Raw genomic sequence first — 12,800 nt, 5'->3', positions numbered from 1 at the left:
TGAGAGCCACTCTTAACGTGAGTACAGGTGTTACTACTGGTGTAGTGTTACTACTGGTGTTGTTGACCTGACCTTCTATGTTCTGAGAGCCACTCTTAACGTGAGTACTGGTGTTACTACTGGTGTAGTGTTAGTACTGGTGTAGTTGACCTGACCTTCTATGTTGTGAGAGCCACTCTTAACGTGAGTACTGGTGTTACTACTGGTGTGGTGTTAGTACTGGTGTAGTTGACCTGACCTTCTATGTTGTGAGAGCCACTCTTAACGTGAGTACTGGTGTTACTACTGGTGCAGTGTTAGTACTGGTGTAGTTGACCTGACCTTCTATGTTGTGAGAGCCACTCTTAACGTGAGTACAGGTGTTACTACTGGTGTAGTGTTACTACTGGTGTTGTTGACCTGACCTTCTATGTTGTGAGAGCCACTCTTAACGTGAGTACTGGTGTTACTACTGGTGTAGTGTTAGTACTGGTGTTGTTGACCTGACCTTCTATGTTGTGAGAGCCACTCTTAACGTGAGTACTGGTGTTACTACTGGTGTAGTGTTAGTACTGGTGTAGTTGACCTGACCTTCTATGTTGTGAGAGCCACTCTTAACGTGAGTACTGGTGTTACTACTGGTGTAGTGTTAGTACTGGTGTTGTTGACCTGACCTTCTATGTTGTGAGAGCCACTCTTAACGTGAGTACTGGTGTTACTACTGGTGTAGTGTTAGTACTGGTGTAGTTGACCTGACCTTCTATGTTGTGAGAGCCACTCTTAACGTGAGTACTGGTGTTACTACTGGTGTAGTGTTAGTACTGGTGTAGTTGACCTGACCTTCTATGTTGTGAGAGCCACTCTTAACGTGAGTACTGGTGTTACTACTGGTGCAGTGTTAGTACTGGTGTAGTTGACCTGACCTTCTATGTTGTGAGAGCCACTCTTAACGTGAGTACAGGTGTTACTACTGGTGTAGTGTTACTACTGGTGTTGTTGACCTGACCTTCTATGTTGTGAGAGCCACTCTTAACGTGAGTACTGGTGTTACTACTGGTGTAGTGTTAGTACTGGTGTTGTTGACCTGACCTTCTATGTTGTGAGAGCCACTCTTAACGTGAGTACTGGTGTTACTACTGGTGTAGTGTTAGTACTGGTGTAGTTGACCTGACCTTCTATGTTGTGAGAGCCACTCTTAACGTGAGTACTGGTGTTACTACTGGTGTAGTGTTAGTACTGGTGTAGTTGACCTGACCTTCTATGTTGTGAGAGCAACTCTTAACGTGAGTACTGGTGTTACTACTGGTGTTGTTGACCTGACCTTCTATGTTGTGAGAGCCACTCTTAACGTGAGTACTGGTGTTACTACTGGTGTAGTGTTAGTACTGGTGTAGTTGACCTGACCTTCTGTGTTGTGAGAGCCACTCTTAACGTGAGTACTGGTGTTACTACTGGTGTAGTGTTAGTACTGGTGTAGTTGACCTGACCTTCTATGTTGTGAGAGCCACTCTTAACGTGAGTACTGGTGTTACTACTGGTGTTGTTGACCTGACCTTCTATGTTGTGAGAGCCACTCTTAACGTGAGTACTGGTGTTACTACTGGTGTAGTGTTAGTACTGGTGTAGTTGACCTGACCTTCTGTGTTGTGAGAGCCACTCTTAACGTGAGTACTGGTGTTACTACTGGTGTAGTGTTAGTACTGGTGTAGTTGACCTGACCTTCTGTGTTGTGAGAGCCACTCTTAACGTGAGTACTGGTGTTACTACTGGTGTAGTGTTCGTACTGGTGTAGTTGACCTGACCTTCTATGTTGTGAGAGCCACTCTTAACGTGAGTACTGGTATAAGTACTGGTGTAGTATTAGTACTGGTGTAGTTGACCTGACCTTCTATGTTGCGAGAGCCACTCTTAACGTGAGTACTGGTGTAAGTACTGGTGTAGTATTAGTACTGGTGTAGTTGACCTGATCTTCTATGTTGCGAGAGCCACTCTTAACGTGAGTACTGGTGTTACTACTGGTGTAGTGTTAGTACTGGTGTAATTGACCTGACCTTCTATGTTGTGAGAGCCACTCTTAACATAAGTACTGGTGTTACTACTGGTGTAGTGTTAGTACTGGTGTAGTTGACCTGACCTTCTATGTTGTGAGAGCCACTCTTAACATGAGTATTGGTGTTACTACTGGTGTAGTGTTAGTACTGGTGTAGTTGACCTGACCTATGTTGCGAGAGCCACTCTTAACATGAGTACTGGTTTAAGTACTGGTGTAGTGTTAGTACTGGTGTTGTTGACCTGACCTTCTATGGACAATGTTTCTGCTCACCCGCCAGGCTGCTGGAGGAAAATTTGGTGGATGAATACGGCTTTATTAAAGTGAAGTTCTTGGCCCCTTATCTCCTCTTATCCAACTCATGGACCAGCAGGTAATTTTCAGTCTTAAGAAACTTTACACAAAAGCACTGTTTAAAAGATGCTTTAAAGTGACCTGAAACAGAGTTTAGACTTAAGAAATTTTGAAAAGAAACATTTTAATATCCTCTAGAGTTGAAGGATAATAAACAAAGTCGGTGGGAAGTTTCAGCTTTGCCTCTCTGTGTCAAAGATTTTGATGGCTTTCAGGCAGAGCTTGTAGCAAAGAATATTGTTTCCCTGGGCCAGTCCATGGGTTTGAAAATGGATGATAAGGATGTAGAGGAGTTGATGGAGGATCACAAGAATGTGCTCACCACAGAAGAACTTCAAGACCCACAGAAGGAGCAGCAAGAAGAAATGGTTGAGGAAATTTCTTCTTCAGAGGAGAGAAGCAATAACGGCAACATTCCACTGCAGAAATGAAGGAACTGTGTAACCAATGGGCTGACAGACAGAGCCTGGTGAAAAAAATGGCATCCTAACATTACTGTTGTGAACAGGAGCCTCAACAAGTTCAATGATAATGTTGCTGACCACTTTAGAAAAAAATATTATTATTATAGTCAAGGGGGAAGCACTAAACCTGTAGGATTATACAGCACCTGTGGGGGTGGAAGGTATTTAGGCTTAATCAGGGAACTGGAGCACAGATCCAGTTCCCTAGATCAAGAGCCCCTCATCAGCATCAAGGAGCCTTCCTTGAGGGGAGAAAAATTTTGAAGTCGCTAAAAGCAGAGAACATTGGACAGCTTTTTTGGCAAGAAAACAAATCAAATGTTTAAGTAAAAGGACACAAGTGCAACTAATGTGACATTTTATTGTGGCAACGTTTCGCTCTCCTGGAGAGCGAAACGTTGCCACAATAAAATGTCAAATTAGTTGCACTTGTGTCCTTTTACTTTACATATTGTCGGTAATTCTACCAACTTTATTACAAATCAAATGTTAGTGAATCTCCACCACCTTCAAGTGCTGCTGAACACAGAAAAAACACCAGACGTACAGTTACCTGATGTTTTATGGAAGATGACAACCTTTTTCAAACACTAACATCTCTCCACCTTCCTCTTAAGTCATCACCACTCATTATTATTATTACAGTGGTACCTCGGTATACACCCACTTTGGAATAAGTCCAACTTGGTATACGTCCTGTTTGGACGTGAACATTTATGCTTGGTATACGACCTTTGTTTGGAATACAACTCAAGTGCTAGAACTTGTATACTTGGAGTCTACCTGGAGGTTATTCTGGGGGTCAACGCCCCCGCGGCCCAGTCCACGACCAGGCCTCCCGGTGGATCAGGGCTCAAAATGAGTCACGACACCGCACTACCAGAGAATATTTCAGCAAATGGTTTAATGTTGTGTTTAGGCCAAGTGAAAAAAAAGTTATTTAGAGGAGAAGAACCTGCCTCTGAAGGCCCTCCTCATAATGGACAATGTTCCAGCTCACCCTCCAAGCTTGCATGACAGTGTTCCAGCTCACCCTCCAAGCTTGCATGACAGTGCTCCAGCTCACCCTCCAAGCTTGCATGACAGAGCTCCAGCTCACCCTCCAAGCTTGCATGACAGTGCTCCAGCTCACCCTCCAAGCTTGCATGACAGTGTTCCAGCTCACCCTCCAAGCTTGCATGACAGTGCTCCAGCTCACCCTCCAAGCTTGCATGACAGTGCTCCAGCTCACCCTCCAAGCTTGCATGACAGTGCTCCAGCTCACCCTCCAAGCTTGCATGACAGTGTTCCAGCTCACCATCCAAGCTTGCATGACAGTGCTCCAGCTCACCCTCCAAGCTTGCATGACAGTGCTCCAGCTCACCCTCCAAGCTTGCATGACAGTGTTCCAGCTCACCCTCCAAGCTTGCATGACAGTGCTCCAGCTCACCCTCCAAACTTGCATGACAGTGCTCCAGCTCACCCTCCAAGCTTGCATGACAGTGCTCCAGCTCACCCTCCAAGCTTGCATGACAGTGTTCCAGCTCACCATCCAAGCTTGCATGACAGTGCTCCAGCTCACCCTCCAAGCTTGCATGACAGTGCTCTAGCTCACCCTCCAAGCTTGCAGACAGTGCTCCAGTTCACCCTCCAAGCTTGCATGACAGTGCTCCAGCTCACCCTCCAAGCTTACATGACCCTCCAAGCTTGCAGTAATTTCAAGAAACTCTACACTAAAGCACTATTCCAGAGGTGCTTTGAAGTGACCTTTGACAGAGTTTTGGAAAGATCGCCCATTGCATAACTGTCACTGACAAAGCCTGACAGGAAGTTGCATATAGAACAATGAAATCTGCTCGGAGGAATTTGTGGACAGAAGCAGTGGCTGAAAGGGACTTTGAGGCTGTGTCTATAGTGTCTCTCTGAGAGGGTCCAGAGGTCTGGATGTGAGTGATGGTGATTATTATTATTATTATTATAATCAAAAAGAAGCGCTAAGCCACAAGGGCTATACAGCGCTGCAGGGTAGGGAAGGAAGCAAGGGAATTGGATGGCAGAAGGGAGGGGAGATGATCAGCAGGTTACGGAAAACAGCGGGGCAGGGGATAGTACGGGGGTAGAGGGTAGCAAGAGATACAAGTAGAAAGGGCTGAAAGTATCAGAATTTGTGAAGTAAGTCAGTCGTTGTCAAAAAGTCAATGAGAGAGTCCGGATGAAAGGTGGGAGTGATGGTGATGTGGAGGGGCACAAGACTAAGATGGATGCAGTCTCTTCAGGCTCAAGAGGAAGGCCCTAGTTCATGAACGTCAAAAACTTTGCAGAGAATTACCACCCCAACAAAGCTGATATAGCATTGTCTAGAATGACCAGACAGTGCCACATTTCCAAAACATCCTGAGGAGAAGGCAAAAACAAAGTTCATTGGACAGATTTTGAGTAAAAGTCAAACCTGGTGAGCTTCAACCAGGTCCAAATAGGGAAAAAGAGAAGGGGACTCTCCTTCCAAACAACAACATTTCCTCCTCCTCCCTTCTTAGCACTATCCTAGGAGGCACTCTGCTCTTTTCAGTAAAGTGAGCTTATATTTGCATTTATTTCATCTAATTCTTTTGTATTTATGTATGTATTTTAGTATTAAGCAGTATTTAAATTACATATTTTAGTATTAAGCAGCATTTAAATTACATATTTTAGTATTAAGCAGCATTTAAATTACATATTTTAGTATTAAGCAGCATTTAAATTACATATTTTAGTATTAAGCAGCATTTAAATTACATATTTTAGTATTAAGCAGCATTTAAATTACATATTTTAGTATCAAGCAGTGTTTAAATTATTTTATACAACCCCATCAATGTATAATATGCCAATAACAAAAGTTTTTTTTTATGGGAACGGATTAATCGTTTTCCTTATATTTCTTATGGGAAAATTCGTTCGGTATACGTCCAAGGTCCTGGAACGGATTAAGAACGAATACCGAGGTACCAATCTATTTTCAAATGCTGTGTCAAATGAGCCATTGATTGTTTTCGTGTTTCATGGTTACACAAGATTTTTATGTGATGAATATTTTGTTTGTATATGTAACCCTAGCGGGTTTAGTGCTTCTTTTTGATTATAATAATTGTTGTTTATGTCAGTTGTGGTGTGTGTTGTGTGTGCAGAGTGTGTATGTTGAGTGGCGGGATCAACCTAACTGTTGCTACACTCTGAAGACACAACAACAACCTGGCATGGTGAGTAGACACCACTCTCTCTGTCCTCTTATATACTGGTGAGTACACACCACCCTTTCTGTCCTTTTATATACTGGGAGTACATACCCCCTTTGTTATTATAATTATAATTGTAATTTATTATTATTATTATTATTATTATTATTATTATTATTATTATTATTGTGTATTATTAATAAAAAATTACATGTAATTTAAATTCACATTATTATTACTTTAATAACAAAGAAATATTCTTGTTTTTAGTTTGTAAAATAAACTTAACTTGATATATACACTAGATGTGTATATACCAAATGTGTATGTCTAGTATGTGTATTTATCAGGTGTGTATACTATGGTATGTCTAGTGTGTATACTAGTGTATGTCTAGTGTGTATATTAGTGTATACTACTGTATGTTTAGTGTGTATATAAGTGTGTATAATAGTGTATATTTTGTGTATATACCAAGTGTGTATACTAGGGTATATCTAGTGTGTATACTAGTGTATGTCTAGTGTATATACCAAGTGTGTATACTAGTGTATGTCTAGTATGTGTATTTATGAAGTGTGAATACTATCGTATGTCTAGTGTATATACTAGTGTATGTCTAGTGTATATACCAAGTGTGTATACTAGTGTATATCTAGTGTGTATATTAGTGTATACTAGTGTATATACCAAGTGTGTATATTAGGGTATGTCTGGTGTATATACCAAGTGTGTATACTAGGGTATGTCTGGTGTATATACCAAGTGTGTATACTAGGGTATGTCTGGTGTATATACCAAGTGTGTATACTAGGGTATGTCTGGTGTATATACCAAGTGTGTATACTAGGGTATGTCTGGTGTATATACCAAGTGTGTATACTAGGGTATGTCTGGTGTATATACCAAGTGTGTATACTAGGGTATGTCTAGTGTACATACCAAGTGTGTATATTAGGGTATGTCTGGTGTATATACCAAGTGTGTATACTAGGGTATGTCTGGTGTATATACCAAGTGTGTATACTAGGGTATGTCTGGTGTATATACCAAGACTCCAGGCGGACATCAACCAAATCTATAAATGGGCCTCAGAAAATATGAATTTCACTGAAGACAAATTTCCATTACTCTGATATGGAAAACTCGAGGAAATTAAAACTATATCGGAGTATAAAGTAAATACCAACCACACAATACAGTGAAAAAACTATAATGTGAAAGACCTGGGAGTGATAATGTCAGAGGATCTCACTTTCAAAGATGACAACCATGAGAAATTGTGGTATCCTTTCCAAGATACGATACTATGTACCCCAAAGGGCCCTCCTTACCTTTTATTACTCTCTAATATACCCTCACCTCACCTATGGTATTTGTGCTTGGAGATCTACCTTTAATACAGATGATTACAAACTCCTGTGCCAGACAACACACCACGAGTCTTCAAAAACATGAACTACTTAATACCTGGAGTTTACCTGGAGAAGTTTTCAGGGGTCAACGCCCCTGTGGCTCGGTCTGAGACCAGGCCTCATGGTGGATCAGGGTCTGATAATATATATAATATACACACTTATTACTGTACTTAGTATATATACAAAACAATAAACTCCAATATGAACCCTCCACTCAAACTTCTCCTAGAGAGCTACAACACAACACAGGCATAACACGAGGCACAATACACTTCCTGACATTCCTCGTGTCCGTCTCACACTGTGGGATAATACAATGTACATAAAGGGCTATACTGAAAGATCATCTCATCTGTCAATAACAAACATACCCACCTATGCACATACCCACCCCCTACACACCCACATACCCACCTACCTACATACCCACCTACCCATGTACCCACACCCATATACCCATCTACCCACATACCCACACACCCACCTACCCACACACCCACATACCCACCTAACCACATACCCACCTACCCACACACTGCATTTTCTTGGACTGCAAGAAGGCGTTTGACACAGTTCCACACAAGAGATTAGTGCAAAAACTGGAGGACCAAGCAGGGATAACAGGGAAGGCACTACAATGGATCAGGGAATACTTGTCAGGAAGACAGAAGCGATTCATGGTACGTGGCGAGGTGTCAGAGTGGGCACCTGTGACCAGTGGGGTCCCACAGAGGTCAATCCTAGGACCAGTGCTGTTTCTGGTATTTGTGAACGACATGACGGAAGGAATAGACTCCGAAGTGTCTCTGTTTGCAGATGACTTGAAGTTGATGAGAAGAATTCATTCGATGGAAGACCAGGCAGAACTACAAAGGGATCTGGACAGGCTGCAGACCTGGTCCAGCAATTGGCTCCTAGAGTTGAACCCCACCAAGTGCAAAGTCATGAAGATTGGGGAAGGGCAAAGAAGACCGCAGACGGAGTACAGTCTAGGGGGCCAGAGACTACAAACATCACTCAAGGAAAAAGATCTTGGGGTGAGTATAACACCAGGCACATCTCCTGAAGCGCACATCAACCAAATAACTGCTGCAGTATATGGGCGCCTAGCAAACCTCAGAACAGCATTCCGACATCTTAATAAGGAATCGTTCAGGACCCTGTACACCGTGTATGTTAGGCTCATATTGGAGTATGCGGCACCAGTTTGGAACCCACACCTAGCCAAGCATGTAAAGAAACTAGAGAAAGTGCAAAGATTTGCAACAAGACTAGTCCCAGAGCTAAGAGGTATGTCCTACGAGGAGAGGTTAAGGGAAATCAACCTGACAACACTGGAGGACAGGAGAGATAGGGAGGACATGATAACGACATACAAAATACTGAGAGGAATTGACAAGGTGGACAAGGACAGGATGTTCCAGAGATGGGACACAGCAACAAGGGGACACAGTTGGAAGTTCAAGACACAGATGAATCACAGGGATGTTAGGAAGTATTTCTTCAGCCACAGAGTAGTCAGGAAGTGGAATAGTTTGGGAAGCGATGTAGTGGAGGCAGGATCCATACATAGCTTTAAGCAGAGGTATGATAAAGCTCATGGTTCAGGGAGAGTGACCTAGTAGCGACCAGTGAAGAGGTGGGGCCAGGAGCTCGGACTCGACCCCCGCAACCTCAACTAGGTGAGTACAACTAGGTGAGTACACACACACATACCCACCTACCCACACCCACCTACCCACACACCCACATACCCACCTACCCACACCAACCTACCCATCTACCCACATACTCACCTACCCACATATGCACACCCACATACTCACCTACCCACATACTCACGTACCCACACACATACCCACCTACCCACATACTCACCTACCCACATACCCACACACCCACATACTCACCTACCCACATACTCACCTACCCACATACTAACCTACCCACATACCCACACCCACATACCCACACACCCACATACCCACCTACCCACATACCAACCTACCCACACACCCACCTACCCACACACCACCTACCCACATACCCACACACCCACCTACCCACACACATACCCACCTACCCACATACCCACCTACCCACACACCCACCTACCCACATACCAACCTACCCACACACCACCTACCCACACACCCACATACCTATCTACCCACCTACCCAAATACACACCTACCCACACACCCACTTACCCACACACCCACATACCCACCTACACATCTACCCACATACCAATATACCCACCTACCCACACACCCACACACCCACATAACCACACCCACCTACCCACACACCCACTTACCCACACACCCACCTACACATCTACCCACACACCCACATACCCACCTAACCACACCCACCTACCCACATACCCACCTACCCACATACCCACACACACCCACATATCCACCTTCTCACATACCCATATACCGATACATACCTACCTACCCACACACCCACATACCCACCTACCCATCTACCCACCTACCCATATACCCACACACCCACCTACCCATATACCCACCTACCCACACAACCACATACCCACCTACCCATCTACCCACCTACCCATATACCCACCTACCCACACATCCACATACCCACCTACCCGCACACCCACATACCCACCTACCCACACACCCACCTACCCACACACCCACATAATCACATACCCACCTACCCACACACCCACATACCCACATACACACCCATATACCTACACACCCACCTACCCACCTACACACACCCACCTACCGAAACACCCACATACCCACACACCCACCTACCCACACGCCCACCTACCCACACACCCAACTACCCACACACCCACCTACCCACACACCCACCAACCCACACGCCCACCTACCCACACACTTACCTACCCACACACCCACCTACCCACACACCCATCTACCCAACCGCCCACCTACCCACACACCCACCTACCCTCACGCCCACCTACCCACACACCCATCTACCCACACGCCCACCTACCCACACGCCCACCTACCCACACACCCACCTTCTGACACGCCCACCTACCCTCACGCCCACCTACCCACACACCCACCTAACCACACACCCACCTACCCACACACCCATATACCCACACCCACCTACTCACACACCCACATACCCAAACACCCACATACGCACACACCCACCTACCCACACACCCACATACCCACACACCCACCTACCCACACGTCCACCTACCCACACACCCACATAACCACCCACCTACCCACACACCCACCTACCTACACACCCACATACCCACCTACCCACACGCCCACCTACCCACACACCCACATACCCACACACCCACCTACCCACACGCCCACCTACCCACACGCCCACCTACCCACACACCCACATACCCACACACCTACCTACCCGCACATCCACCTACCCACACACCCACATATCCACACACCCATCTACCCACACGCCCACCTACCCACACACCGACATACCCACACACCCACCTACCCACACCCACATACCCACACACCCACCTACCCACACACCCAACTACCCACACACCCACATACCCACACACCAACATACCCACACACCCAAACACTCACATACCCACACACCCACCTACCCACACGCCCACCTACCCACACACCCACATACCCACACACCCACATACCCACACCCACACACCCACATACCCACACCCACATACCCACACACCCACATACCCACAAACCCACACCCACACACCCACATACCCACACACCCACATACCCACACCCACATACCCACACACCCACATACCCACACACCCACATACCCATATGCCCACACACCCACATACCCACACCCACATACCCACACACCCACATACACACACGCCCACATACCCATATACCCACGCACCCACATACCCACACGCCCACCTACCCACACACCCACCTACCCACACACCCACATACCCACACACCCACCTACCCACATACCCACACCCACACACCCACCTACCCACACACCCACATACCCACATAACCACATACCCACACGCCCACCTACCCACATACCCACACACCCACGTACCCAAATACCCACACACTCACACCCACCTACCCAGACGCCCACCAACCCACACACCCACATAACCACACCCACCTACCCACATACCCACACACCCACCTACCCACATACCCACATACCCACATGCCTACCTAACCACATACACACACCACCACAACCACCTACCCACATACCCACACACCAACCTACCCACATACCCACACACCCACATACACACACACCCACATACCCACATACCCACACACCCACATACCCACACACCCACACACCTACATACCCACACACCCACATACCCACCTACCCACACGCCCACCTACCCACACACCCAACTACCCACACACCCACCTACCCACACACCCACCAACCCACACGCCCACCTACCCACACACTTACCTACCCACACACCCACCTACCCACACACCCATCTACCCACACGCCCACCTACCCACACACCCACCTACCCTCACGCCCACCTACCCACACACCCATCTACCAACACGCCCACCTACCCACACGCCCACCTACCCACACACCCACCTTCTGACACGCCCACCTACCCTCACGCCCACCTACCCACACACCCACCTAACCACACACCCACCTACCCACACACCCACATACCCACACCCACCTACTCACACACCCACATACCCAAACACCCACATACGCACACACCCACCTACCCACACACCCACATACCCACACACCCACCTACCCACACGTCCACCTACCCACACACCCACATAACCACCCACCTACCCACACACCCACCTACCTACACACCCACATACCCACCTACCCACACGCCCACCTACCCACACACCCACCTACCCACACGCCCACCTACGCACACGCCCACCTACCCACACACCCACATACCCACACACCCACATACCCACACACCTACCTACCCGCACATCCACCTACCCACACACCCACATACCCACACACCCATCTACCCACACGCCCACCTACCCACACACCGACATACCCACACACCCACACACCCACCTACCCACACCCACATACCCACACACCCACCTACCCACACACCCAACTACCCACACACCCACATACCCACACACCAACATACCCACACACCCACCTACCCACACGCCCACCTACCCACACACCCACATACACACACCCACATACCCACACCCACATACCCACAAACCCACACACCCACATACCCACACACCCACACACCCACAAACCCACACCCACACACCCACATGGCCACACACCCACATGGCCACAC

General features: G+C 46.9%; 1 protein-coding gene across 2 annotated transcripts in view; it reads left to right on the top strand.

Annotated features, from left to right (window-relative positions):
- Rcd6 (Reduction in Cnn dots 6) overlaps positions 1–12,800 on the top strand; it is a 136,196-nt gene that overhangs the window by 108,341 nt on the left and 15,055 nt on the right. For both annotated transcript variants that reach the window (XM_070104183.1, XM_070104182.1), the window contains one exon: positions 5,973–6,068. In XM_070104183.1, coding sequence (XP_069960284.1) covers positions 5,973–6,068 — 96 coding nt within the window. The remainder of the gene's footprint in view (positions 1–5,972; positions 6,069–12,800) is intronic.

The sequence above is a fragment of the Cherax quadricarinatus genome, chromosome 89 (genome assembly GCF_038502225.1).
Source record: "Cherax quadricarinatus isolate ZL_2023a chromosome 89, ASM3850222v1, whole genome shotgun sequence".
NCBI lineage: Eukaryota > Metazoa > Arthropoda > Malacostraca > Decapoda > Parastacidae > Cherax > Cherax quadricarinatus.
Note: the sequence above shows the minus strand (reverse complement) of the source record. Positions and strands in the feature narration are given on the sequence as shown.